This window comes from Thunnus maccoyii, chromosome 4 (assembly GCF_910596095.1).
Source record: "Thunnus maccoyii chromosome 4, fThuMac1.1, whole genome shotgun sequence".
In the NCBI taxonomy this organism is placed as follows: Eukaryota; Metazoa; Chordata; class Actinopteri; order Scombriformes; family Scombridae; genus Thunnus; species Thunnus maccoyii.
In genome coordinates this window covers 16,598,275-16,626,208 of record NC_056536.1, presented here as the reverse complement: position 1 = coordinate 16,626,208, position 27,934 = coordinate 16,598,275, and the positions used below count along the sequence as shown (strand labels likewise).

Below are 27,934 nucleotides of genomic sequence, written 5' to 3'. Positions count from 1 at the left end.
GTTTGAAAACATATCAGAAGATGTTTGACTTGTTTGATACTATTTCAAGGGGTGTGATTTCTCTCACAAGGTTAAAGTCAAATGATACAAATCCATAAATACTCACTGAGCATAACTCAATTTGAATAATCTAGTTATTAGCCGTCTTCCAAAATTTGGTCACATCGTATTTCAATAACTTATCAGTGGTTGTTTTAGGAGTGATCAGTCACGAGTATCTTCTTACCATCCATGGTGAGTACAGCCTCATTGGAGACAGCTGTCCCCAGCTCGCTGGACGCATAGCATACATATTTGCCTTGGTACTGCTTCAGGGTGTCCATAGTATTACTGAGTGTGTAGAATGCGAATGAGCCAGACTCTTTAGAAACCTTCAGCTCTACGTCACTGCCTGGGTCAAACTCCTCTCCGTCCTTTGTCCAATGGAAACTGGAGCAAAGAATAATATAATCAGAAACACTGATGGCAGATTGTTCACTCAAATATCAAAGTCACAAAAGCATTTCTATGCCTTTGAAAGCAGTTTCAGCACCTATGAGATGACGTCCTTACATGAAATGCCCTTACATGTCACTTAATTTGAGGACACAGATGAACTGCTGCAAAATTGACACAAGGTGCCCCAGTGGGATTCATAAGCTTGTGCTGTGTAATTGCGATATTCATCTTTTACTTGGCAATCGCAGCAGTTTTCCACTTCAGAGCAGCTAAGACACTCTGAAAAGATTGCTCAGGGCTTAATGACATTTATCCCTTGTTGATATGAAAAGTCTGACTGGGAGAAGCTGTGCTCTCATGTAATACTAATATGTAGATGTCAGCTGAACAAGGAGAGGGAAGGTCACTGTGCTCAGTTGTCTAAAAAGATTGTGGGGAGGCTCCTCCATGACTAATATATGATCGACGTAGACAAGCCGTGGTTTGTGTGTGTGTGTGTGTGTGTGTGTGTGCTGACTAACATCGGTGCAGGGTCGCCAAAAGCTTCGCAGTTCATAACAAAGTCTTCAACACTAAAGACGGTGACAGACTCCGGCTGTGTGGTGATCATTGGAGGTGTCTTTACTGCAAGGACCAAAAATAAAAGTTAGTGCCATGACAAAAGCACGCATGCACACATACACAGTTATATGGTTTAGATAGGTATAGCGACATGCACACACTCAGAATAGCGCTGCAGTCTTAAGCCTGCTGCGTTCACATGACCTGCTTTCCTTCTGCATGCTGCTGTAATAACTCCTGCTATGACACATATTACCCCAATGCAACACACACATCCCTATGGCCGTTGGTAATGGCTTAGCAAACAGCACAGAATAACAAGAGATACGACTCATTTTCATAGTTTAACAGCTGCCGATAAGCATACTCAGTCAATATCACTTAAAAAGACCCCCCAGAGAAAGAAATGAAATGTAGGCTGAGGAAAAGAGTGAGAGCAAGAGAGCAGGCAGAGAAAATGGGTTGGGATGAGAGGAAATTGATACAGCATAATGTAAGAGGGAGAGTTCATGTAAAAGAGATATATGGCACAGAGCCTGGGAGACAGGGAGAGGGAGGGATAGCGTCTGTGAGCCTTGGGGGAAATGAAGCAAGGATTTTAAAGGGAGAAAGTAATGACCATCAGAGGAGGTTTCTCTTTCTCTGTCACCACTGTCCATAACAGCCGTGAAGCAATGCCTCGATAGCAGACTCATAAAAACCAGCATGCTGGGATGTGGCATGAATACTGTATTGAACCAGCGTGTTTGATTCTTCCGCAGGCTTTATGGCCTATCATGTTGTATTTTTATGTTCTGCTCTTTGCAACTTATAGAGAGAAATTTAAACCTTTTTTTCCCTGCACAGCTTCAGGACGCATAGGCTGTTTGAAGTGGAACAGAGGTCACAGCTTGATACTTGTTGGTAGAGTCTTTAATTTGACTTTAAGGGAAAGAGACAGAGCCCAGGCCAGAGATGAATATACATTATGTAGGTAAATGGTTAAAGGAGGACACAGAGGATGGAGGAGGGGGGGCGGGGTGGGTCTGTGGGAGATGAGAAGAAGGCGATGGAGATGGAAAGCTGAGTGGACAAGGGAGACGGATAGAAGTGCAGTAAAGAGAGAGCACATGCAGAGAGAACAGAAAAGCAGAGACGGCGGATAAAAAAAACAAACAAGCAGTAGGTTCACAGAGATTCATAGAGAGACAGATAGGGAGAGCAAGGGAATATAATGAAAGAATTCCCACTGATATAGGAAATAAGCCCATTTTCTCAGCTGATCAAATTGAAGTTTGGGCTGCAGGCGCTGCTCCATTATTGGCAGAGGAGGAGGAGGAGGAGGAGAGGAGTCGGTGCTTAGTGCTTTAACTACTCTTTATTTCCCCATGTCTTTGATCTGACAGCCCTGCTGTCTCCTTACAGTCAGCGGCTCCTCACACTTCCTCCTCCCTGCTCCTACAGGGATCTCACCTATTGGGAGCCACTGAGGCTAAACACACACCTACATAGTGAAAAAGAGTGCACAGAAAACACACACATCTTCACAAAGAAACACACACGCACGCACGCACGTCTCCTGGCTCTACAGACGATAAAACACATACACAGAAACAGATGCGTACAGTAAACACAGACACAAACGCAGGCATAACACTGCAAATGTTTGTGCACTGCACGCCAGATTCATTAAAGCGCAGCACAGTGCAAAAGGGTTTTTACTGTGTGCTGGATGGAAAATAACATCTCTGCACTTACAATCACTTTGGCGGTCTGTTAGTCCACAGTGGTGTCCAGAAAAAAGGCAATGAGGGAAAAAATATTTTTAGTTACAGTACAAAAGAAGGAGAAAGAGATCTTGAAATATATAGACAAGCTGAAATCACCTAGATAGATAGATCGATAGATAGATAGATAGATAGATAGATAGATAGATAGATAGATAGATAGATAGATTTCACTGATAACTGAACAACAATTATGATACATGGACGATAAAGCACTGTGATGGAGCGTAGCTTTTAACCCCGGCCTCCTTGACACAGATTCTAACGCATCTCCTTTATTGATCCCGATCACCGCCTCTAATTGAAACGCAGGGGACACCTTGACCTTTTACATCTTTGACCTGCTCCTCCTTCCTCCTCCTCATCATCCTCCCTTCATCCCGCTCGGCCCTCTCACCTCCGTGTCACCCGGCCCCTTTGGGTATTAGATTGGGATATTTACTGCATTTCATCAACATTTACGAGACGTGTGCATGTGTGTGTGTGTGTGAGTGCATGTGCTTGTTTGTACATACACGGTTGAACTCCGTGTGGGTGGTGAAAGACTGTGAATCATTGCAAGCGGTCTAAGATAAAGAGTGAACAACAAACACAGAAGTGGAAACAATATTCTCTCTCTTTCAATTGGAGGTCTGTGGGCAGGCCAGCAGCAGCAGAGGAGATGAAGATCAATTTCCCTGCAGGGCCACAAGCTCAGCTGTATTTCTAATGCCCACATATTGCATCGAGGAGGAGGAAGAAATGAGAACGAGTGATAAAAAAACCTAGGAGGATTTTTGTTGTATAACTCAGTTGTTGATTAAATCACTCCCCAATCTGATTCTGGTCTACGCCAAGGAAACCAGATCAATAGTGGGACTAATCAATGCAGTATGAGGGGATCAATTACAAAGTAATTAGACACAGCACAGGCACAGATGAGTGCTAGGCAAAGAAACCTCAGACAGTGCAGCCTTTTGAGCATAATAGCGCAATCCAACCCTCAATATTGAGGTTACTGAGAGAGAAACATGTTCATTCTGCTTATTTGCACTAATTAATCATGATGAAAGATCATTATTAGCATGCTTTGATGAATCAACAATGTAATTAACACAACAAATAGATCTTTGAACCTCATGGAAGCATTCAGTTTCCATTGTTATGAATGGTACCGTACGAATCTGTACTCACAAGTGGAGGGTATGTGTATGGCTGCTTGGCTGAGCTGGGCAGCAAGGGAAAGGAGGAGGAGGAGGACGGGAAGGAGGCGGGTGGAGCACCGCCCCCTACTGCCAACCTGCTGTCGCTGCGTGTGAGGCATTGCTCACTGTCCCATCAAAGTCCCACCTGCTCACACACACGTACAGTAAAATGCACACAGAGGGCAACCTCACACACTGAGCGAGTGTGAGGCTATGTTTGTCCTCCAGGAGGCCTCGGCTTTGCCTTGTATGGTCCCTAGTTTCTTTTCTCTTTTTTTCTCTCCGTTCGTTCTCTTCTTTAAGTCAGGTCCACGCCCTCCTGCTGGTCTCCTCTCTGAAAGATAAAAGAGAAGGGAGGAGGGGGGGGCGAGAGGAGCGGAGAGAGGGAGGGGCAGAGAGAGGCCATGTGTCAGAATGGGAGAAAAATTACCCTGCACCATGTGGTCAAACCTATAGACAGACCGAGACATGGAGTTAACACACCAATCAGGAGTTAACAGGACAAAACCCAACAAAAACCACAGACAATGCCTATCACTGGACCTGTTCCCCAACAAAAAAATCTATTTAATTTGGTTAATTATATGACCAGTGGCCCATATGGACGGTCCAGTCAGCAGGACAGATGGACAGAATACCACAACAAGAAGCTGAGCAGAGCCTACGAGCATCCAGATGGGCTGTGGACAGACAAAACGCAGATAATACACAGACAAACCAATAGTGGACAATTAGGTTGACTGGTCGGGTCTGCATTGCGTGGACTGTACAGTTTGGGTGATATTGCTGTGATAAGTGTGCGATAAAGATGCTATCAGTCATGGTGAGTGAGGCAAGCCACCCCTGCTAGGAGTCTATCCGTTCTCCATCTGTACCCTTGGAGCTGGTCCTCGCCACAACATGCAGGCTGTCCTCCCCCGCGGCACCACGTGGCGCAGCCTGCTGATTGTTTACACTGCTCACAATCGCACACAAAGAGCTGTTATAGCACACTATGATTAAGACTTACATGTGAGACAAAAGAAAATGGCGATAATAGAAAGAGGATGCTTATTTAGCAGCCTGATTGAAAGAGTTTTGGCTCTGTGCGCCGCTGCTTGTTGGCAATGCCACAGCGGAGTGATGAATAACCTTGGAGAGTAGGGGAAGGTCAGACAGGAGAGGAGATGGAGATGATGGAGAGGACAGGAGGGCAAGAGGATGGAGAGTGGTGATTATCATTCATTTTCTTTTTTTTCTGATGGGTAATGGCCAACCAGTTAATTACTGAGGCTATTTTCATGTCACTCAGTGGAGAATGTATTGAAGAATATCTTAAAAAGAGAGACAGGAATATGGGATTTATCTACATCAACAGAGCCAAATTAGATGAAATTAAAGACCAAACAAGAGCTAAGCCCTTAATAAGGCAGTTTAAACTAACAGCATTAGGATTAAATGAGCCATTACACTCACTTGCTTGCCTTGTCAAGAGAAGGGCACAGCAAGCACATAGAGAGGGAGAAGAAGGAGGGGTGAAGTGGGTGGAGGACTTAAGGGGAAGATAAAAAGTACAAAAGTGGGTTTAAGGAGAATAGCAGAGGAAGAAGGAGAGGTGTAGGTAAGGAAGCAGAGAGGCAGAGTGAAGGAGGGAGGGTGAGAGGTGGTGAGAGGAGAGATGTGGAAGGAGGGGAGGAGGAGGAGGCATGACAAAGGGTGACAGCTGTGACACTAATCCTATACATCCACTTGCACACATACACACACAAGAGCAAGCTCCTCCAATCAGAGTGTGCAATCGTTTGCTCACTTTCTTGCTGTTCGGCTTCTTCGAGGCCGCTTTAGTTGTTGCTCTCTGGAGACAGGGCGCCAATTACAGTGATCCGGTCTTAAACAGGCCTCTGAATGAAGGGGGGGGGGGCTAGTCAGGGTATTAGCACTGGTGTTAATGTGATCTAAGGTGGGAGCTTGCCTATCAGTGCCCCCTCCAAAGGGATGGTGGGAGAGCCGAGTGGAGTGAAGCAGCACGCTGATTAACGATGTGGCGCGCCATAGCTTGTCATGTCGCCAATCACAATCCACCGAGGGAGTGTGCTGCATGTGCACAAGCCGGCACACACACACTCGTGGGGAGCAATAGACACACAAAGAAGGCTGTAATGCATGGATAGACAGACAGAAAGGAACGCGGACAGACAGACACACACCTCGAGTGGCCTGACAGAAGAGATCAGACAGATAAAAGGGCATGGTCCAGTGGGTTCCAGTCAGGAGGCAGACCTTGCCAAAGAATATTCCAGTCATGTTGAATAGGAGCAGTAAAGGGGAACACTATAATAGGTTGGGAGGGGTGTGTGAGTGAGAGAGAGGCTGAGACAGACAGACAGACAGACAGACAGAAAGAAAGAGAGAGAGAGGTGGCATGTTTGCCATGTAAATGAGGCTAAACCAGCCACCCAAACATGCTGATAACACAAACTGATGTGGCCTGCATGAGACACACTGACACACACACGCACACATATACACACTTCTGTGTGAATGTGTGCACGGCATGGAGCCCAGTGGCCGCTCCATTATCACAGGGGTGAGAGGCACTGACATCTTAGCAGATGCCTGATTTCACTTCTTCAGGGTGTCCGCTGTGCAGCTGTCAACGATCCAATCCCAGCCCTTTTACCTGCTTCATTGGACAGGGTCAAAGGTCAGGCCTGGGATGGCTGCTCGCAGCTGGGCTGAGATGACCCGCCACCGTGTTTCTGAGTGCTTTTAAAAACTATTATCACCGCCGAGATGTCAACGGGCGCCATCAGAAGTCGTTCAATCACGGGGAGATTGTAGAGTGAGGGGCGCTGCGTTGAGATTTGAGGGCGTGGTGGTTTCTTTTTTTTTTCCACAAGAAAGCCTGACTGCAGAAAATTAGCCGCCAACAGGCCATGTATCAAACTAGCCAAATCGACCAAATCAATTTTGCAACTCGTTCAATTATTCATGAATTCCTGCTTTGAGGCGTTTTGCTTACAGAAACCCAAATAAGCCAAACATTTTATATTGTGCTGTCATCAGTAGCGTTTAATTGCTGGAGTACCATTGTTGTGTCTAGCCCCTTGTCATCCATTAGATAGAAAATTGTACCCTTTCTTTCCCTGCAAAATGTAGTAATTAGCATTAAGTAGACATGATGGGCGTTGCCAAGGACTTTCCAGTGCTGAATAGGCACTGAGGAGGAGGGGGGTGGTAAACACATGAGATCAAGCCACAAGAGTCAAAACATGTTCTGAGTTTCACACATCTTCTGATCCCTATCGTGCCAACCACAGGATATACATGAGAGACTTTCTCTGTTTGCTTCATATCCTCACATATCCGTGTGAGAAGCCGCTGTGTTGATGAGTGTAGTCTGGTATATTTTCCCTCAACACAGTGAGTCATGCGAATATCAACTCTGAGAGCTTCTCTGTTCTTTGATCACATGCGTGCCGCTCTACTGGCTTCTACAGAGTGTGAGCGTTAGTGTTCAAACATGTGTGCAGGTCTTGTGTCCTGTCATGCCTCGCTTTTAAATATTAATTACCTCCAGCTGTGAAGATGTGTTGGGGGGAGAGGGATGCGGGGACGGAAGGAGGGAGAAAAATAAATGAATACATGCCCCCCTTTACCCCCTCCTCTCCCCCCGGGGTTCGTCTGTCTGGAGAAACATCAGGCTGAAAAGAGACAGACGGAGGGACAGAGGAAAGACGGCGTGATTTAGACATAAACAAAGAGAGTGCACACTAAGACAAATGGACTGATAGAGTTGGGCATTACAGGAGCAGGGCAGTGAGAGATTATAAGGGTCAATGGATAGTAAAAGTGATTGGGGGGGGTGGGAGGGGTCTAAGGAACAAGGTGATGCTGATGGGGGGTAGATGATCAGGCCCCCTAAAGAGTGAATTATTCATAGAAATCTCCTTCCTGCCGGCACAATTTGCCCTAAATTCACCCAAATTCATAATTCATTTGCACCCCTCACCATACATTCAGTTTGGGCCAAGACTGATGCTGTCCATCCATACCTGGTGTCTTTGCTGTGTCTCTCCTTCACTCCCTCCCCTCTTCCTCTCTCTGGCAGGGTCATACTTAATGCATGAGCCTGTTGCAGTGAGACAAGTCTCAGACCCACTTTGTCGCTACAGCAGAAAAATACCACAAATCATGTGAAATAATACCTGTTTCTGCGATTCACTCCATAACGCAGAAGTGTCTTGCATCATTTGCCACAACGAAGATTGCATTTCTTACAAGCCTTTTTTTTCACATTTTCTCAAAGTGTTTCTACTCACGAGCCGAGCCTTAATAATAGGAACTGTCCAAAAACAATGAGTGCCCATTTTCCTGTCACCTTTTTATCAGTCTCCTCCTACTACTCTCCCAGTCCCCTTGGTAGCTGACACTAAAAGCTTTTTTCCATTTCCCTCCGATCACTTTTCTCGATACATTTTAGTCCCTCCTCCTTGCCTCTCCCTCTCTTCTTTCTATATTCGACACTTTTTCTGTCATTTTAATAAACCGCTGCGTTAGCACTCTGGCTCAGACAGTAAGCAACACGACTGATTAATTCAGTATTTGCAACTTTAATGGATAACGGGCTTTACGGCAGAGTGGGAAACCAGTATCTCTCCCATGTTGGTACTCTTTGTTTAAAAGGCCAAGTAACTTGTGCTTCAAGACCAATGATCCATGGTCAACACCAAATGGAAATTTACCAGCAGAAAAAAACTGCAGAGCTTTGGCTTATCTGGAATCAGGATACACAGACAGCACATTTATCAATACCACTATTAGCATAAGCTTGGCTGTTAGATACTTTGCTGCTCCCACCGGTGTCAAATGCGGCGATAGAATGCACACCATATTTCCCTCATTTTCCAACGCCTGCACTCTCGTTCTGTCAAGGGTTAAGGGTTAATATTGGAGTGACACAAAGCTGGAGAAAATAAAGGTTGTCAGAGAAGCCCCCACTCTCTCTCTCTCTCTCTCTCTCTCTCTCTCTATCCTGGTTGCCATGACAACAGGGTCTCCACACAGCATCCCCCCTTGTACATACAAATTCAGTTATTCACACACATGGACACTAACGGGTTTGCGGTATCACTTATATATGCGCACGCACGTACACACGCTCACTCATTTGCTGGCCCACACTGACAGGCCGTCCCTCAAACACACACACACACACACACACACACACATTCATGTGTAAGCACACATACTAGATGTCTTCACATTCATATGTACACATACTTAAATCAACATGTGCGACATGCATAATCTGATTTTGCCGCGTTCATGTGACACCTACAACATCATAATTAATGTTGTTCCAGGACCGTCATTGCAACTGACCAATCACGTTGTTGTGATGTCAAAGCTTTGTGACTCAGGGGAAAATGCTGCAATCCATTGTACTCAGAACAACAGAAAAAACAACCTCCGACACAGAAAAGTGCAATGGTACAGCCATTCAAGTCAGAATTCGCCAACAGAAACACACCTGACGTCAAAACAATATGGCGGCACACAGGGTGAACAGTAAGCAGAATTACCTTTTCATCAATTTTTACTTTATGTAGTGTTTGTGTTATGAAACGTGCCATAACAACTTTGTAGTTGCTGTTTCCATTCAGTTGACTAATCTGTGCTTGATAGAAATCCTTGCGAGCATGTGGTACTAGCCTACTCCTCCCGTCTCTTTTAAAGTGTGCTAATCTGTTAAATCAGTGTTTCTCTTTACTAATGGTGCCGTGGTAATTGATACAGGTCCTGAGTAGATGCTTGTGAAATCCAGAGACTTGCCATACAAACACTAGTTTGCTGCAGGCATCCATGTTTTCCCAAGAAGATGCACTGGGACGCATTTAGACATTAATTATGATGTCATAGTAGGAACAACACCAACACGGCGATGTCAGATCGTGGCACACACGGCATACAAGAAACACCCAGACTTGGCAGAATGTGTTTAAGTTACTAAAATTCATTCAGACTTATCCAACTAAAAGTTATGATAAAAAAAACAGAAGTACATGATTCCCAAAGCCCTTCCCAGTTCTCTACTCTCTCTCTCTCTCTCTCTTTCCTATGTACACCAATAAACACACGCGCAGTCATCCCTCCCATCGCCAAGACTACAAAAGGAGCTACCTCTGGCGTGATTTATTTATTGATGTTTTTTCCCCTTAAGACACAATGGGAATGGTAGAATAAAAGAAGTGGTGAATAATTCAAGGAGAGGGGAGTGGACTCATTAAGACATCCGTGAGGGTTGGAGAAAGAGAGGAGAGGTGGATGGAGGGAGGGAAGGACGGAGGAAGGAAAAATGACAAAGAGAAAGAAGGGCAACACCGGCGGGAGATCAAAGGGGGGGCTCGACAACAAAGTCAGCAACAAAAAGTCTAAAAAATTAATAGAAAGTGCAAACAAAGAGAGAGAGAGGATGGAAATAACAAATAGAAAGGCGTGAAATATGATTTTTAAAAAGATGGGTAAAAAAAAAAGTGAAGTGTGAAGTGAAAAGAGAGAGATATGGTTATGGGATCACTGACCAGTAAAAGCTCTGTAACGATCAAAAACAGGGGTGTTACCCTAATGTAATAGTGTATCAGATTCCCTGTGTGTGTGTGTGTGTTTGTGTGCATGCGAGTCCATGTGTTACTGTGTGTATCAGTAAAGATCAGACCGTGTGTCAGCAGGTCAGCTAATCTCTCTTGTCAGCTAATGGAGCCAGTCCGGCAGACGGAGTGCAGCTCTCTCTGCTTTTAGCACGTTAGCTGCTGCTCACTTAAGCCCATAACTGATAAGGTAATTTGCTTATGACTTCAGTCAGTTGGGCACACGAAATGAAGATGTATGGCATAAATGAAAAGGAAAAAAAAACAAAAAGGATGGAGCATAATGGCAGTTTTGTGTGTTTATATTTGTAATATTCTAGATTTTTCATTTGGGGAAGTTAAATAGGTCCAACATGCAGGCAGTGCTGTAATATTGAATCTCTATTTCAATTTCCTTCCAATTCACCTGTAATCTAAATGCAGTAAATATGGCAAGAGAGCACACTATCCTGGCTCATTGGCAAAATAAATAACAATGGAAAAAATCTAATATTTTCTGTACACTAAATGAGAAACGTATCTGTATGTACACACTGTATGCACACACACACACTAACACAAAGCTAAACTCTCTTTGCACTGCTGCGCTCCTGCCTGTGAGCGTCATTTGCTTCATTAGCAGCAGCATCAGTCAGATTCTGCGGCTACAGCACAAAGCGCGCTAATTACGGACACACCCTTAGTGTCATGCAGAAGATATAGGATGTGATGCATAGAAACGCCCCTATGCACACTATGCATCCTTGCAGGAGCATTGTTATGCGCTCTGTGTACAGTAGGAACATGCGATGACGAACACATGCAGCTTATGAAGGTACTTTTGTGCAGCAGAATGGTTTTGTGTCCATACAGTACAGAGTTAATGGCGTTTGGCCGAATAAAGCAGGGCAATCATGACATCATGAAATTACGTGGAAGAGCTATTAGGAGTGACCTTCTCTCTTTCCCCTCCCTGCTTCCTCTCTGTCTCCTGCTTCATCTTACAGCCCCTGCTTTCTCTCTCTCTCTCTCTTTATCTCTCTTAGTCAGCCTCTCCCATTTTCTCCTGTTCTTCCGGAGCCAACAGCCTCACTTGTGAGGTTTTTTTTTTCTTATTTTGACATGTATTTTGACCTTCACTTACACTTTCAGTTTGTTTGGTTTTTTTACCTTTATGACGACAGACACTGGGAAGTGAAGCTCAGTGAAAGTGAATGTTTTCATGCAGCCATTCATCTCTCAGTAAGACAGAATAGAGAGAGATCAGATGGGTGAAAAGGAAATTTTTAAGTGCGTGTGTGTGTGTGTGTGTGTGTGTGTGCTAGCACAGCCCTTGGGGGTCAAAATGGAGCCAGCCTGGCCAGCAGAAAAAAGCTGACATCAGTATAGCGTGTGTCAGAGTTAGCCCTGAAACCAGATGCAGCTGCTTAACACTGTTGGAGATAACAAATCAGTTACAACAACACAAACACTATGCAACAACACAACAAGGAAATCAGCCACTGAAGAAGATGCTTGAATATCTATACTAATGCATACATATATATATATATATATATATATATATATATATATATATAACGGCACAAAACATGAGCATTACATGACTTTATGGTGTTTTTTTCATACAGGTAGCCATGCAGTTTAAAGCAGAAAAAGCCTTGAAGAGAAAGTTTCTCATGAGCCTCAGGTTTGGATGTATATATATACTGTGTTTGTGTCTGGGTTGCATCAAGTATGCAGGTGGCGGCAGGTCTGTGTTGGCTGCTGCAGGTAGTAATGTCTGAGGAGGGGTTGTGCAGTCTGTCATTCAGCAGACAGAGAGGAGGAGGAGGGAGTGGTCCCTCGGGTCAGGTGATAAGTGGCCCATATAGCACTGGAGGACACAGCTGCCGGCAGCTCGTGTGACACGCAAGGACACGTGGCCACCTCCTCAGGGAGAGCTGGCACGCCACACCCTGAGGAGAGGGGCGGAGTGTGTATACGTGACCTACGACCTCCATCACAACAGGTTAGATATTATTTGAGATACTTAAGTCACAAAGAAGAACACAGAGATATCACATCTCAAATTTGCCTAATGGGAAACTGTGACATGTCTTTGTTTTTCCAAGAAATGTTCGTGTCTTGTTTTCCAGGTTGTTAAACACTGGTGCTTTTTTTCTTATTATTTTTAAAAAAGGTCATTTTTGCCCCTGAGCTTCCTTACAGACAGCTTATTGCTAAAATTTAGACTTAGAAACATTTGTCAAGGTCTCTTTAGGTTGGATGTAATCCTGTCTTTCCACCACTTCAGGGAAATGAGCTGCAGGCAAGGCAAGGTCACACATAGTGCTTTGCTAACACATTTGCATGGAAGGGCCCCAGAGGCTCAACAACTGTGGGAAAGTGGCTGGATTTTCTTTTTAGCCTAATACTGGGCTTGTGGCAACATGAGGGAGTCACACATGAAATTAAACATAGTACATGAATGAAAACATACAGACACATTTGCACCGATGCACATACAGTACAAACACACACCGACGCTACCACTGTTGTTTCATTAATCAAAGCAAACAACTGCAAATTTTTAAAAAAAACAAAAAACCCCCAAAGCAGCTCTTGGAATAGCGCGAGCTTAACCAATCAGATGTTACAAGTTAACCAACTTGCTGTTTTGGCAAAACAGCTGACAGGACCTGGTGATTCGCATCTTTAAAATGATTAACCGGCTCAGACAACAGCTTCTTGGCAATCCCATTAACTTTGTTAGAAGTTGCAAAAGCAGCACTTCCCCTTAAGTGCTCCTCATGTAATCAAATACAATGTCTTCTGGGGATGAGACAGGAGATGTAATGCCCTTCAACAGCTAGTAAATGCCTAAGAAAGAAAGAGTGAAGAGTTTGTGCAGGTTTATGTATCAGTCTAGTCTCCTAAATACAGGTTGAAGTTTTAAAAAACAATCACAACCTCATAAACCGTGGAACAATGTATCTCATATAACTTCACCTTCCAGCACTCTCAATCTTCTGTCAGGAAACAACTAAACTGACATTTCTTGTTATCTGAGTGCAAACATTCTGACTGAACAATTTTATCGATTTCTTTGTTGTCTAACAGGGAGATCAGTGTTTTTTCTCAGCAATGTTTGCTGTATTTTAGACTTTCTGAACTTCTAACGTCAGTAAAATCCACGTGATTCAAGTCAAAGTGAGTTCATTTGTAATATAAAATTCTGCATTTTCATCCTAGTTAATTTCTATTCTCTATGAACAGGCTCTCTCCTAATAGGTCACAGTAGTAAATGAGGTCATATAAATTCATATAAACATACATCCTAGAGATTCTGATGCAAGTAAATGATAAATTTTACATTTATTTCAGAAGTAACTGCAGTTTGGAGATGTGCTTATAACTGCAGTTTTATTCTGTATGTGTTTTGTTTTGTTTTTTTAAAAAAACCTATAAACTAATACAGATTATTAATATATAAGTGTGTGCACTGGCTCAGAAAACCACACACCACCGGAGCTGCTGCTTGTCTCTACATCAGCTTGTTTCTGTCTCTCTCATCTCTCTGCGTCATCAACACACACGGAAAACAGCAAAGCTCAGATATGTGAACACTCACACACACAGCTGCTCAAACCTGCACACACACACACACGTGCACATGTGCAACAGACTGAAGGTTGATTAGGGTAATTGTCTGGCAAGACAAGTCAGTTTAAGGGGATTTGCCTACCATTCAAATAGGGCTGAGTGAGGGTAAAATACAGCAGAGCGAGATGGGAAACACAGTTTGCATGGTGATATGGCTACTGGGCTTGATGCATGGCCTCAGCTTATTGTGTGTGTGTGTGTGTGTGTGTGTGTGTGATTGTGTGAACAAGTGTTTACTTAATAGTTGACAGGTCAGTATTGTTATGCATGACTCATTTTGTTTGTTGTAGTATGTGCCTGTGTGTAAATGTGTATGTGCATGTGTATGTTTGTGTGTGTGTGTGGGTGCAGTGTCTAGGGCTAGGTGTCAATACCCCTGCCTCCCTCCTCACCCTGCTATCACCATGACAACCTCCTGACTCCAGCTCAGCCGCACACAGCAAATATTTCTCTCCCTTCCCCCTCCCACATGTTCATCCTCCTCACCCCATCCCCCCACACACCCTCTCTCTCTCTCTCTCTCTCTCTCTCTCTCTCTCTCTTCTTCTCTGGCTCTGTCATCTATCTGCACTTTATACTTTCCACCTTCATCTCCTGTCTCCTGTGTCTCCATACTCTTGCTCTTTCCCCATCTCTGGCTTTCTCCATCTCCCCTGTTATGTCTACATGCTACCCGTACTTGAAAGAGTTCCTCCTCCCTGACTGTCGTCTTTGCCGAAAGTGTCTCTCTTATTTGCGCTCCTCTCTTTCTCTTTAACTTTTGTTCTTTATTCTCTGCTCCCTGCTGATTGCCTCTCACTCCTTATATCAGTATGAAACTCCCTTTTTTCTCCCCCTGAACTCATTTACCCCACCCCTCCTGCCCTTTCTTCTTCTACTTCCCCATAGAAAGTAGCTTATGGAACACTGTCTTCCAGCTGTCCTGCACTACATCTTCATTACAGCCGCCCAGCCTTGATCATACACAATGCAATTACAGGTAGCGTTCTATCAACCTCTACCTCCAACTCTTATCAAGCCTGGGAGAGACGGTCCTGTCTGAGGGGAAATTTACAGGCTGGCACAGCATCAATACGATCCCTCGACCCTAAGTGGCTGACTAACTCCCATCGCATCTGTTATCATTATCATCAGTAAACCATTTCTGCTCTGTAACTAAATCCAATCATTACCAATGGAGTCCGCAGCGGAGATCTATTTGAGGCGGAGCGGCTTGTGCTCTCCAACAGAGGGCCGGGCTCCATCAAAGGCTGCAGTGTTATCTGAGGCACGCAGCCCCGTCTCTGCTGCAGACCCCTGTCTCTGCAAATCCCCCTCCCCACGTCTCTACACAGCTCCGGCCCCTCTACGCACCAGTGTGTAGTGGTGCAAAGAGATCAAGGACGTGACATTTTCCGGAACGCATAACAATTTTCAGCAAGGCGCAATATGAAAGAGAGTAAACAGACAACCTGTTCCGTCTCGCCTGTGTTTGCATCAGTCTGCTGGTGTGTATTTGTGTGCGTCATCTCCCGTCAGACAGTGAAAGGGAGTGACAAGTATGTCTGGCTTAATATTATCTTTTCCAGGAGGCAGACAGAGTGAATATAAGTGAGGATGCTGTTTCATCTCTTTTCTATTTATATTGTTGTGCAGAGTTTCACTATTTCCACTACTTCCTCGCTCCTTTCCTCCTGCATCATCTTTTCTCCCCCAAACCCCTCCTTTTCCTTCTGGGGTATTGCCTCCCGTACACCGAAGGCCCAGCTGTGGCCACAGTTCCACCGCAGTCTCTCATCTCTCTTTCCCTCCCGTTTTGCTTCAGTTATGAGAGATGACAGAAACGGTTCGGCCCCAATTCCAGTGAGAGAGAGATGTGGGGGGGGGGGGGACAGATAGAAACACATAGAGAGGCCACAGGGATACAGGGGAAGCTGTGGTGACCTTTCCCTGCGGCTAAAGAACCAGTTGATGAGCTTTTCATAGAGAGTTAGGCCAACAAGGTCTGACAATCCACTTCTATACTGTACACACACACAAAACAAAGACGCCTGTGGCCAGCTGTTTGATACTGATAGTCAAATACATGAGCAACATATTGCACACAGACACCTTCTCATGGAGAAAATAGACCTGTGGCGATATTCTAGTCCACTAATCCAGTGCTATAGTGGCAGATACCTAAAATATCTTTATCCCATGATAGCATGACTTTAAACATGCTGACGATGCTGGTTCCTATATAGGACATCGACACAGCACGTCAGCAACTCCTGCCAACTAGCACAAGCCAAAACAAACGCACTTTTTGCATGACAAGTTTTTCAAACACCTCAGAGACTGTTTTCTTTTATTCAAACTGAAAGGAGGAACCAGCTTTTTTGACACTTGTGAAGGCAGACGGGCCCCGCAGGCGGGCTGAGGGGCCAAGAAACACAGGGAACAGTGTGTTTGACGGCTGCACGGCTATAATAACAGCCCTGTCATCTAGCATTTACTGTTGGCTTGTTGTCCCCCTCTGAACCACAGGCTGGTCAAAACAGCGTTCACTACACAATCATAAATAAAACACAAAGTGTCTGGACCACTGGAATGAGGAGAGAAGGGAGAAGAGGAAAGACAAAAGGCAGGGGGGGATGGGGGGAAATGAGTTATGAGAAAGTATAAAGATGGATGATATATGAACTCATCCCAGCACTCAAGACATGCAGGTTTAATCCTGTCAGTTCAGTCTTAAGGCAGTTCTACCATTTGTGTTTGGTGTTATGTTCCTCTTATGTAATTAGTGTCACAGCCTGAGAAGAGGTGAGCATGTGTGTGTGTGTGTGTGTGTGTGTGTGTGTGTGTGTGTGTGTGTGTGTGGGTGTGGGTGTGGGTACACGTGTGTGTGAGCTTGGCAGGTGTGCATCTGCCTCTGCACACACTGACATTTTAATCGCTACAGGATGTCTGTTGTCCTTTACCCTCCCACCTCTCTCGGATCCCTGTATCTTTCCCTCTACATCTTTCCCACATTGTCCTCCCATCTTAAATTCCACCCTCTCGCACTTCCAGCCTGTCGCCCTGAGCAGGATCACACTTTAATGGTACAATCAACATTATTAAAAGGTTATTAAAAGGTTCTTTCTCTCCCAGCATTCCACATTTTCTCTCCTGCTTCCCCGGGCCACACCCAACCATGCGAGGCCTGGAGGATGAGCTCTTTACCTGTGTACAATTACCTCGTTAAGCTCATTAACAATGCCCAGACCTTCTGTCTACTCTCTCTAGCCTGTCTCTTTATCTCCATGTGGCTTGTTTTCTGCTCTTATCTCTCTTCATCTCAATGTGACATCCCTGAATAAATCTATTTTTCCCTCTTGTTGCTCCTGTGTTTTGTCTCGCAGAGTGCACCTTTTATCTTTTCTTCATATTAACAGGAAGCCTCACCCCATGTCTCCTTATCGCTTCCTGCTACATCAGTCAATCTTCTCTTCAGCTGAGATTTCAACAAATGATTGACGAAAATCGCTACACCAAAGTGCGCCCCTGCAAGTATGGCCACAAGAACACAATTGCTCAATTCTTCACGCTGTGCAACAGAGCATGATGGCTGATGTAAACAGACAGTTTTCTAGCTAAATATAGACTCCCATTATTGCAGCTCGGGCCCTATGCGAGGCTCTCTGTAGCGCCATGCCCAATTACCCCTGATCAATTCAGAGAGCAAACTCAAACAACTCCAACACCGGCTTGATTTAAAAAAACATTCACAAGAGGCTAACGAGAAGAGATTCATAGACAACATCCACCTCAGGTGAGCAGCAGGCTCGCATGGCCTAATTTATTCAGGCTACGAGCAGATAAGGATGGATGAATAAAGGGATGTAGGTCATAAATGGTGAAGAAAACAAGAGAATAAGTTATGTAAAACCTTACTTCACCGTGTAAAGTCTCCCTGACATGCAAATGACTTGCAACTTGGATGTACTTAGATGTAATGAGATGGAGGGTGTGGTTATTTTTTTCCAATCCAATAATGATGAACAAAAGACGGTGCAGGCTGTGCAACTAAATGTGACATCACAGGTAAAATACACTACTTGCAATGCCAATAATGGTGATTGTGATGATGTTCATGAGAAATCTGTAGGCCATAATAACGTTTGAGCATGTGGTGTTACATCACCGTTGGCTATTTTAATGTTTCAGCATCAATTGATGGATTCATAATCATTTACATTTCAAAATCCATTGAATAATGTGGAAAAATGCATAGATTTGAAGCCAGTTAAATCTCATAGATGTTAAAAATTTTGTTGACACCATGTTTTCTCATATGTATTCTGAAAGAGGAGGCTGGCCAGTCAGAAGGGAAAGAAGACAGCGAACACGACTGTTGTTACTCATGAAAACAAATTTAAAGAGCATCTGTCTCCACTGTTGTCTCTGACATTTCTTTACTCCTTGACATTTTCTGTTTCTCTCTCTGTACTTGAATCCCGCTGCTCATAATCAATGTTCTTCCTCTGTAGCTCTTTTATTACGACCCTCCCTCTTCGTCTCCGTGCCTCTTGTCTGACATTACCCTGTTTTAACCTTGCGTGCCCCTCATCTGCTCTCCTCCAGCCAGCGCCTGCTTGCATGCGGTGGGCGTAGTGTGTAATAGGATGGCACAGTAGGTGAGATTAAATTAGGCCAGTGTATGGGGATTACAACCCACTCAAAACCTGATCCCCTCCCACTCTCTGTAATCCAACCCTAATGAATATATCATGCTTACGCAGCAGATAAAGCACCTGCGAGGAACTACAGTCACAACACAACTGAGACATCAAGAGGAGACAAATACAAACACCCTGTTTACTTAATAACACCCGCCGTATTTGAGGATGCTGCGTCGGTTCCAGTGTGTATGGATGCTCGTGTTTCATGACCCGTCTATTTCAGTTATGGTTAATTCAAATGAAGTGTAGGTATAGAGAGGGGGAGAGCCAAGTGAAACAAAATCAATACACTTAAATGTAAACACTTTAAATAAATAAGCCTTCAGATGAACACTGCCAAACCACACGTGTGAGAAAATGATGCCTGCCACTGAGTCAGTGTCAATCAGTCACCTTCAATTCAGCATATTTACTCTAATGAGTCTAACACTCAGCACATTTCTCATTTTCTAACTAGCCTGTGTGTATTTCTATGTATTCTTCTCATCTTTTTAGTGACACAACACACACAAGACATACAGCCATCGCTGTCTAATACTTCCAGTGCAGCAGTCAAGGCTGTAAAACTGACCTGTGACTAAGAACTGCGACTCTATTGACTATGAGAGTGTGCAAAAATGGAAGTCAAAAAGTTTGGGAGAAAGAAAAGTTAGCTAAAGGATGAAAGTCATACCAAGGAGACGACTTCAGAGGGGGGAAAAAAACACACAAAAAACACAGAACCCAGATGAAAAAAATTCAACAGAATTTGAAAAATCCTGTCAGAAGGCTTTGCAGAACAGTATGATGCAACTTAAAGCAAAGCATCAGTGCTGAGATAGCCCAAAGTAGTGGCATGCCTCCGAGTTTCATTAAAAATGCAGCCGGCCTCTCAGCAACAAATCAATAAATTAGTAAACCAATGCTGTCATGTCCCCTTAATAAACAGCCTGTGCAATCAAAGCCAGACTGAGACAATGAAACATGACTCCCCAAAGTATCACAATATGGTCGTTTGTATCGGAGATATTGTCCTTCACAAATAACAACATTAGCTCATAGTAGACTGAGCCAAATTTATTTATAGGTTGTCCAAAAACTCCTGAAAGCAGCATAATGGCAGATATAAGACAGCGCTGTTTGACCTTTGACTAATTACATCTGTAATCCTGCCATCCTTAGTTGTTTTACCCGCAGCAAAAAGTGGTAGCTCAATAGTTTGTTTCTTGGACCAAGTTTCCTTCCATATTAATAGAGAATACACGTATAAAACAATCCAACAAACACATATTTTGCCTGCTGAAACACTGAAAAGTTCAAAGCTTGCTAGCTAGTTATGTTAGTTCAGAGTAGCTAGTATCTCATCATGTAGCAAACACATAAACTAACTTTATAGTTAGTGTTATATTATAATTTATAATTGTATGTATGTATCATGAAGGCACTCTCACCATGAGACTCCTGAGCAGCGGTCTAGCGGTCGTCGACCGGGGGCGGGTCGTTCAAACACCGCTGCTGAAGTCCAGTTTGGTTTTGGCCAATTATCAAGTTTGTAGTAGAGCAGGCCGGTCATGAACTTGACAAGGATGATTAAATATACAGGTTTTTCATGTTTCCACTCAGTTTTATTTAGTAAGAAAAATGTGCCTGGTCTATATTTCTGCCATTTGAAAAATAAACTACACTGCATAGCAGGTCTAATAACTTATTAGACATCCCAACTATCTCTTAACACTTTCTTCCATGTGTCATATGTGTTTGTTTATGTCACGGTAAACAAACAATGACGAATCGTACAGTTCCGGGAATCCGGAGACTGCAATGATCAATTTGTCTTGCATTGTCAATATGAAATGAAACAGATGTTTGCTGACTGTTGCTCAAATCCCGATCTGCTGTCGGTTTCTGCTTCAGCCGCTAATTTGCATAAAGTTAAACTCAGCTCAACTTCAGCTCGTCGCTATTGTCGCTGACATCGCGCTGCTCGCTGTTCCCAAGACGTCTGAAGTATTTCGTTGCCACTTTTCATTGAAAATTTATGACTGCATAAAATATACAGTAATACACTGTATTTAGCTAATTATTTCCAGTTTACTAGCTAGCGTTATATCTTATGTTAGCTAGCTAATTAGGAAATGTAACGTTAATTGACAATACAATTTTTTGATACTACTACTAATGATAATAATAATGATAATAATAATAACAACACATTTCCTTTTGGTTAAATTAGTGTCTAATTTATTTTTACACAGAAGTCATTAAATGTACAGACTTACTGACTGTAGCTAACAGTGTGGCAATGAGACATTTGACGTTATTTATTAAAAATAAAGGGAAATAACTCAGTAATGTAGTTAATTCATTCATGATGGCATCCTACTGGCCATTGTTAGAAAAGTGACTCATACACGCACACAAATGCAGATAGAAACGTCTTTGACAATCAGCAGAATACTTCACAGACAGATGCATACAGTTGGGAAACACACTGAACAGAGAGTCAATTCAGTATAATTATAGTTGCTGATGTGGACAATAAAGCTCCTTTCATAGAGCTGACATGGATGCGCTGTTAGTGACACTAAAGGGGAATTCTCTGTTTCAGAGACAAAGACATAATTTTGTCAGAGGGACAGAAGCAAAACACGAGGAGGGCATCAAGGTCGGGAAATGAGTTTTATATCTCCCCTTATCCATATTCAGTCTTGTGTGTATCTTTATTGCTTTGCTGCTTTCCATGCTTTAAAATATGGGCACTGAAGAAATTTAATTCACAGAATTAGAAAATGTTTGCACAATAATAATGAATTTAAGTAAGAAAGAATATGTGTTTTTAAGAGTTTCCTTCATTTAAAGATATTTTTCTACAATATTTAGTGAGTCTCAATTACGTTATTGGTTTGACAGTAATTAATTTCTCTCCTAGTTTCAAGTAATAACCACTATGGGGTTCCATTTTAGTCATTTTAACTGCCAATATCATATTTGTTACCCAAGGGAATCCGACAATTTCTCCTCTTTCATACCATCACTTCTGAAAGCTGTAATAAGGTAATTCACTCTGCCAAATTAAATTCATTTCCATACATGACGCCTCTATTTGTGCCCTAGTCTCCATCGCAGGTTCAATTGTATAATTGGGTTGGATTTATGAGCCTTTGTCTGAGAGCCTCTTTCTGGGAAGGCCAATAAGAGCATCAGTCATTATTTTGATTGAGACCCTGGTGCAGGCTTCTCTGTCCACCACTGTATGAATACTGATATGACAAGTGAAACTAAAGAACTGCACAGCGGGAAGAGTAAGGGAAAGAAAGAGGGAGACATGAGACAAGGGGCAGTAAAGGAAGAATGGATTACTTAGGTTGGCAGGTTTGCTCCTCATGTTTAAGAAGAGAGAACAGGACTCTTAAGTGATGAATGGAACAAGATTGTTCGGAGAAATTGCCGTGACAATCCTCATCCACTTTGTCTCCCAACAGCTTTTATCTCCATACCACCCTGCTGGCTTTTAAATCAATCCTTTCCATCTTTAGGTGTTCCTCTCTTCCTGCCTCAACTCACCTCTGCAAATATCATTCTCCCCTTTTTGCTGGCCTCCTTCCCTCCTTCCTCACTTCTCTATAATCATTTACCCATGGCTGGCCTGTCAATCCATCTGACCCTTAGCTCCCTAAATCACCACAATGTATTCTCCACCAAACACTGACAGCATGTCTACACGATCCCCCACTTGACACCCAGTGGGCTGACTCCCATCTGCACAGTCTAAATCAAACAGCCTCCAAGCTGCAGCTGGGGAGGGAGGGAAAAAAAAACTGACTCTCCATCTTGACAGCATCCTGAAGGTACACATGTAATTGCGCGCGCACACGTGCACGGCATCGAAAAGACGCATGCACAGCGGAAGATAACTCAAGGGAGTTCGCTCATGAGCCTTTGAATCTGCGCTTGTGAGTTTGTAACTTTTACAACTATTATTCTCAAAGGAGGATAAAAAGGAAAGTAGAGATGAAACAGTCATTGTTGACACTTCAGTCTGAGAGATGGCTCTCTCTCTTAACCCTTGTTTTACCCCGTTGCTGCTTTAATGGCTGGATCCCCAGAAAGTGGCGGTTGCGGTCTTTGATCAGTAGCAGACGCTTAAGTAATCAGGCCAGGGAGGCAACATTAGAGAATCTTTAATTTGGTGCACTGCAACAGGAGCTCTGCAGTGTGTATTTGCAGAGCGTTTGTGTGTGTGTGTTGCAGAAGCTGAGCCTGTACAGATGTGTATGCATGTGTGTGTGTGCTCACATATCCATGTTTGTTGTTGAGCAGGATGACTGGCAAAGGTGTCCTGAGGCTATAGAAGGTGGCTGAGGAGCAAAGTGCTACTGACTGCAGCGCTGCTCTTCCCTGGAGTTGCTCCTAACTGGCAGATTGAGAGCAGATCAGCCTTCTCCTCCTACACAACACCAGCTCTCCACTTCAACTGTAGGACTAAAGGCATTTGGAAACAGGCCAGTCTCTGCCTGACATTATCATCCCATAAAAATTAATTCAGCAAACGCATAAACATCTAGCGATACATTTCCTCTTACTTTTAATCATAATCTTCTTCAATCATAATCAAGAGTAATTATCTGAGTAGAATGTTTAGAAATCCTCCTTTTAATCTTTTCGCCTTTCATTTTATGGTTCCTTCCTTTTCTGAGGCCCATCCTCCCTTATGACCTTGCCCTTTTCTTTATCCTAGTTGATCCCTCCTTCTCTCTCTCTACTCCCTTCAATACCTATAGCATGCATTAAAGGATGCAAAGTGCTTTGCCTTTCAAAAGGAAGTCCACCCCCTTATTCTCATCCTTTATCTTTTTTTATGTTGCTTACACCATCCTCCTCTGCCTTTCCTCTCTCTTTTCATTGCAGATACCTGTCTTCCTGTCCCCTTCTCTCTCCTCACATAAATCCCTGTTTCCATCCATCTCTTTGATGGAACAGCTCAATTAACCAGCCAGCGTCAGAGGGGAGATTACATTCTGCACCATACTGTAGCGAGGGTAATCATACACTCCGAGTCTCGCCAGCTACTCCGACAACAACATCCCTGCTACACCAACAGCTCCTAGTGCCGTCTAGAGATTCGGCTGCCACTACCATACAAACCTCACTGCATTAAGTAGTATGATAATGTGACCAGCAGTGGGTCTCTGGAGCATTGCTGCCACTGAGAGCACACACACACACAAACACACGCACTCATTCACGCCAACTCCCCCTCTTCAGCAGCAGCTGTATCTTAATCTATTGTGTGTATGTGTGCAGTGCAGTATGTTTATGGATGTTGTACAGATGGTAACAAGTCATTGTCAGGCGCAGTGCCTTCCCTCCCCTCCAGTCCCTCGAATGGGTTCATCTGGGACAAGCTGCGGGCTACTGAGGCATGGAGGGAGGGAGAGCAGGTTCACTACACCACTACCACACACATATGCACTTGCACGGCATGAGAAGATGAAGATATATACATACTCACACACACGTAGATATTCTGTGAATTTGGTCATATCTTTGTGCAGGATATGAGCACGTGATGTCAAAGGATGCACAAAGATATAGATAACCCAGCCACACAAACACCAGACATGCATAAACATCTCACGGAAACGCTCACAGCTTTTAGCAGCTGCTTCTGGCAATTCACTTTTCTACATCATTAACACAACTGGTGGAACATTGTCTATTTTCTGCCATTGGGTAGAACAGATGTGTAACAGGCTGCAGAGGTTGACAGTAGGCAGCTGGATGGCATGCAGCCAGGTGAGTGCCTCCTTTTCACGGGCACACCTCCACAGTCTGCTGCGAGCGCTGCCCCACCCTTATTTTCACTTCCCTTGATATCTCCTTCCGTGTAAATATCCCTTTCACTCTCTGTCTCCTGTTGATATTTGAATCTCAATTTCTTTCTTTCTTTGCCTTCTTTTCAACCCTTTTCTTCTCTTTCCTCCCCCTGAGATCTGTAGTTTAAGATCACCAAGCTCTGTCATTGCCCCTTCAAAACAGACCTACTGCAGCTGCAGGCGATAAGATTGGTAGACTAGAAAATTGTTGTAGTCTGCTCCGCTGTGGTGTTCACCATAAAGCTGAGCTTCATCCTCCACATCAATGAAAATTGTAGCAGCACATTGCAATCATTGGCTGTACTTAACATTAAGCCACTCAGCTATTAGCTGGGGGAGGGGAATGTAAAGAGAAAACGAATATTCATATTAAAGTAGCATGGCAAAGGGATATGTAAAGCAAAGCACAGAATTACCCTCAGTTTGCAGAAAAGTGCATGATGCAATCATGTTAGCAAAGCAGAAGATTCAAAGTATATTTTGCATTATTTATTTTTCATTGTAAAAAAAAAAATTGCCATAAATATATAGAGATGCAACAGATTTAAGGTGCAGTTCAATACAATTGTAAAAAAAAGACAAATTTATCCAAATTACATTTAGTTTTCTATAAACACAAATACCAACTTTAGGCATATCAGATATCAAAATATTATAAAATCTCAAAGAGTGAAGTATTTTAGTGTAATCATTACCAATAAAGTGCTCAGTGGCACACAGTACTGCTGTATATTCAATATTAATGTCAGAGGAGACCCTGTTGCATGCAATGCACTGAATGTTCATTCACAAAGATAAATACACAAAAACAAAAGAAAATAAAAATTTTCTCTAAAAGTAATGTGCACCAACAGGTTATCCATGACACTTTTTCTTTCAATACTCCAAATTTCTTTAAACAATTAAAAGTAATGCAGCACTATGGTAGAGTACAATCAACCACAGCCCCAACAGCCGCTGAAATAAAGCAGTGTTTAGACATTTGTCTAATTATTATATTTTCTAAACTAAGTGTGATGAAACAGCTGTAATTCCTAAACACCAACATGCATGACGAGATTAGAAATTCCCACAGAAAAGACAATTTGATAAGAAGCCGTTAAAGTGATTTACATGAACCAGGATGTCATGTTTTACTGCCAGTAAAAGATGAGGCAAAGGTGCGATTCCATCACAAGCCACCTCCACCTAGCAGCCTAATTAATCCTCTCACCCGCTCTCTTTCTGTTTAACGACACATTCTCCGTCTCATTGCAAAAAGCTCCTCTTACCTCCGCAGGGATGCTGTGTTCCTCTGTCAACTCCTTGCGTCCTTTTTTTTCTCCCCCTCTGTCTCTCTTCCTTATCTACTTGTGCCTTTTTCCTCCTCTTCTCTATGAAATTGATTGTGCCCCTCTCCTCTCTGCTGATGCTGCAGTGATAGAAAAACACACCCTCCTTTGGCTGCTCTCTCTCTCTCCCTCCCTGACTCTCATTGGCTGCCTGTTAGAGGTGACATCACCCATCTTCTCAGTCTGCCTCCCTCCCTCCTCCTCTGTTCCCTCCCTCCCTCATTCTCTCTTCACCTCACTCTCTGTGGATTCTGACCATTCCTTTATTGTACCCCCCCACCACCACCTCCTCCTCCTCTTCTTCCATCCTGTCCTCTATCTATCCCTCTGTCCTCTCTGTCTCTTCTTCCTCCCTGTGTACAGTCTGGATTATAGGTCCAGCTGCTCTTCTTACTGCTTTTACATTCATCCATGCAGTGCCAAGCATAATAATGCATGCTGAACATTAGCATAGAGCACATAGCCTGTGGCCCTTCAGCACTTCTTCTCCTTTCTCCTCTTGCACCAATCTAGGAGCTAATACACTACAGGGGTGAAATAATGGCCATACGAGGTTTTGTGTTAGTAAGCTCTACGCTCCACTGGGCTCAACTTTCATAAGCTTTTTTAATTTATTCTGCCAATAAGACATCGACTGGGGTTCAGTTCATTATAATCAAAGGCATGACTGGGATGAACGTTACATAACGCTAGTGAATTAAAAAAAGTGTGTCAGGAATTACTGTTGTCTCTTTTGCATCTTTGCATCTCTGAGAAGATGCAGAGATGCACTGATTTCTGGGTAATCCAGAGGTTGTCTGGCTGTTGTTGTGACAAGATAATACGATTGTTAAATGTCATCGGGTGACATGACGACAGAGATCTAGAGATCTTTTTTTTTTTTATCTCTTTGCAACTTGATCACTGTCAAGTTAGATTACATCCGAAATCCAGCAATATAAACCTGCATTCTTTTTGTTTTTAAAGCGCTGCATGAATTGGCAGCACTTTAGATTTTAAACCTCTTCTGTTCCTATTCCACCTCCAAACCCCGCTGAGATCCTCTAAACAATTACTCCTCTCATTTCCTTTCACACAGTTAAGATCTGAAACTGAGCTTTTTCCACTGTTGCCTGAAGACTGTGGAACAGTTTTTCCATCTCTGTTAGGACTTTAACATTTTAAATAATGTCCTAAGATGACTCTTAAATTTCTCATTCTATTCATTTTTTTGTGAGGGAGCATGTATAAAAATCATCTAATGCAAAGACTGTACTAGATTTAGTTACTACATACTTTCCACCTGCAGTCCCTGAACAGGTAGACACACTTGTTGTTGTAACTAAATAATTTCTTTTGTTCTTTGTTTATGGGCATTATGTTTCCTTTTCATATTTTCATTAGTCATGCTAGCAGCATGACTCTGTGGATGGTGATGTCAGTCTGTTGGTCATTCGGTCCATCACTTTGGTCCAGATTGAAATATCTCAAAAGCTGCTGGATGGATGAAATTTCATACAGATATTTGTGTTTCCCAGAGGATGAATCCTGAGGACTTTGGTGATCTCTTGACTTTTCTTCTAGTGCCACCATGAGGATGACATTTGTAGTTTTGAGTGAAATGTCTTGATATGAAATTTGATACAAACTTTCATGTTCCCCTCAGGATGAATGCTGATAATTTTGGTTAGTTTTTCATCTAGAACCGTCATCTGGTCAAAAGCATGCTAACACACTGAACTAAAATAATCAGCATGGTAAACATTATACCTGCTTAACTTCAGCATGTTCAAATCCAAATTCGTGCAAAGATTATTGGCCAACCTGCAGCACACCCCTTTCAAGTAGCTCACAGCAAGAGCGTGCTCAGACTTGCTAACAG

At 43.3% G+C, this 27,934-nt stretch overlaps 1 protein-coding gene across 5 annotated transcripts in view; it reads right to left on the bottom strand.

Moving 5' to 3' along the window:
• l1cama (L1 cell adhesion molecule, paralog a) overlaps positions 1-26,121 on the bottom strand; it is a 44,373-nt gene extending 18,252 nt beyond the window's left edge. For 3 of the 5 annotated variants that reach the window (XM_042408319.1, XM_042408321.1, XM_042408323.1), the window contains exons 1-4: positions 20,318-20,741; positions 3,939-4,283; positions 960-1,062; positions 227-429 (exon numbers count right to left, since the gene is read on the bottom strand). In XM_042408319.1, coding sequence (XP_042264253.1) covers positions 227-429; positions 960-1,062; positions 3,939-4,068 — 436 coding nt within the window. In that variant the 5' untranslated portion in view covers positions 4,069-4,283; positions 20,318-20,741. Of the gene's footprint in view, positions 1-226; positions 430-959; positions 1,063-2,736; positions 2,745-3,938; positions 4,284-20,317; positions 20,742-26,013 lie in introns of those variants that run through there. The other 2 variants (XM_042408320.1, XM_042408322.1) reach the window with 2 other exon arrangements.
• Positions 26,122-27,934: the final 1,813 nt, after the last annotated feature.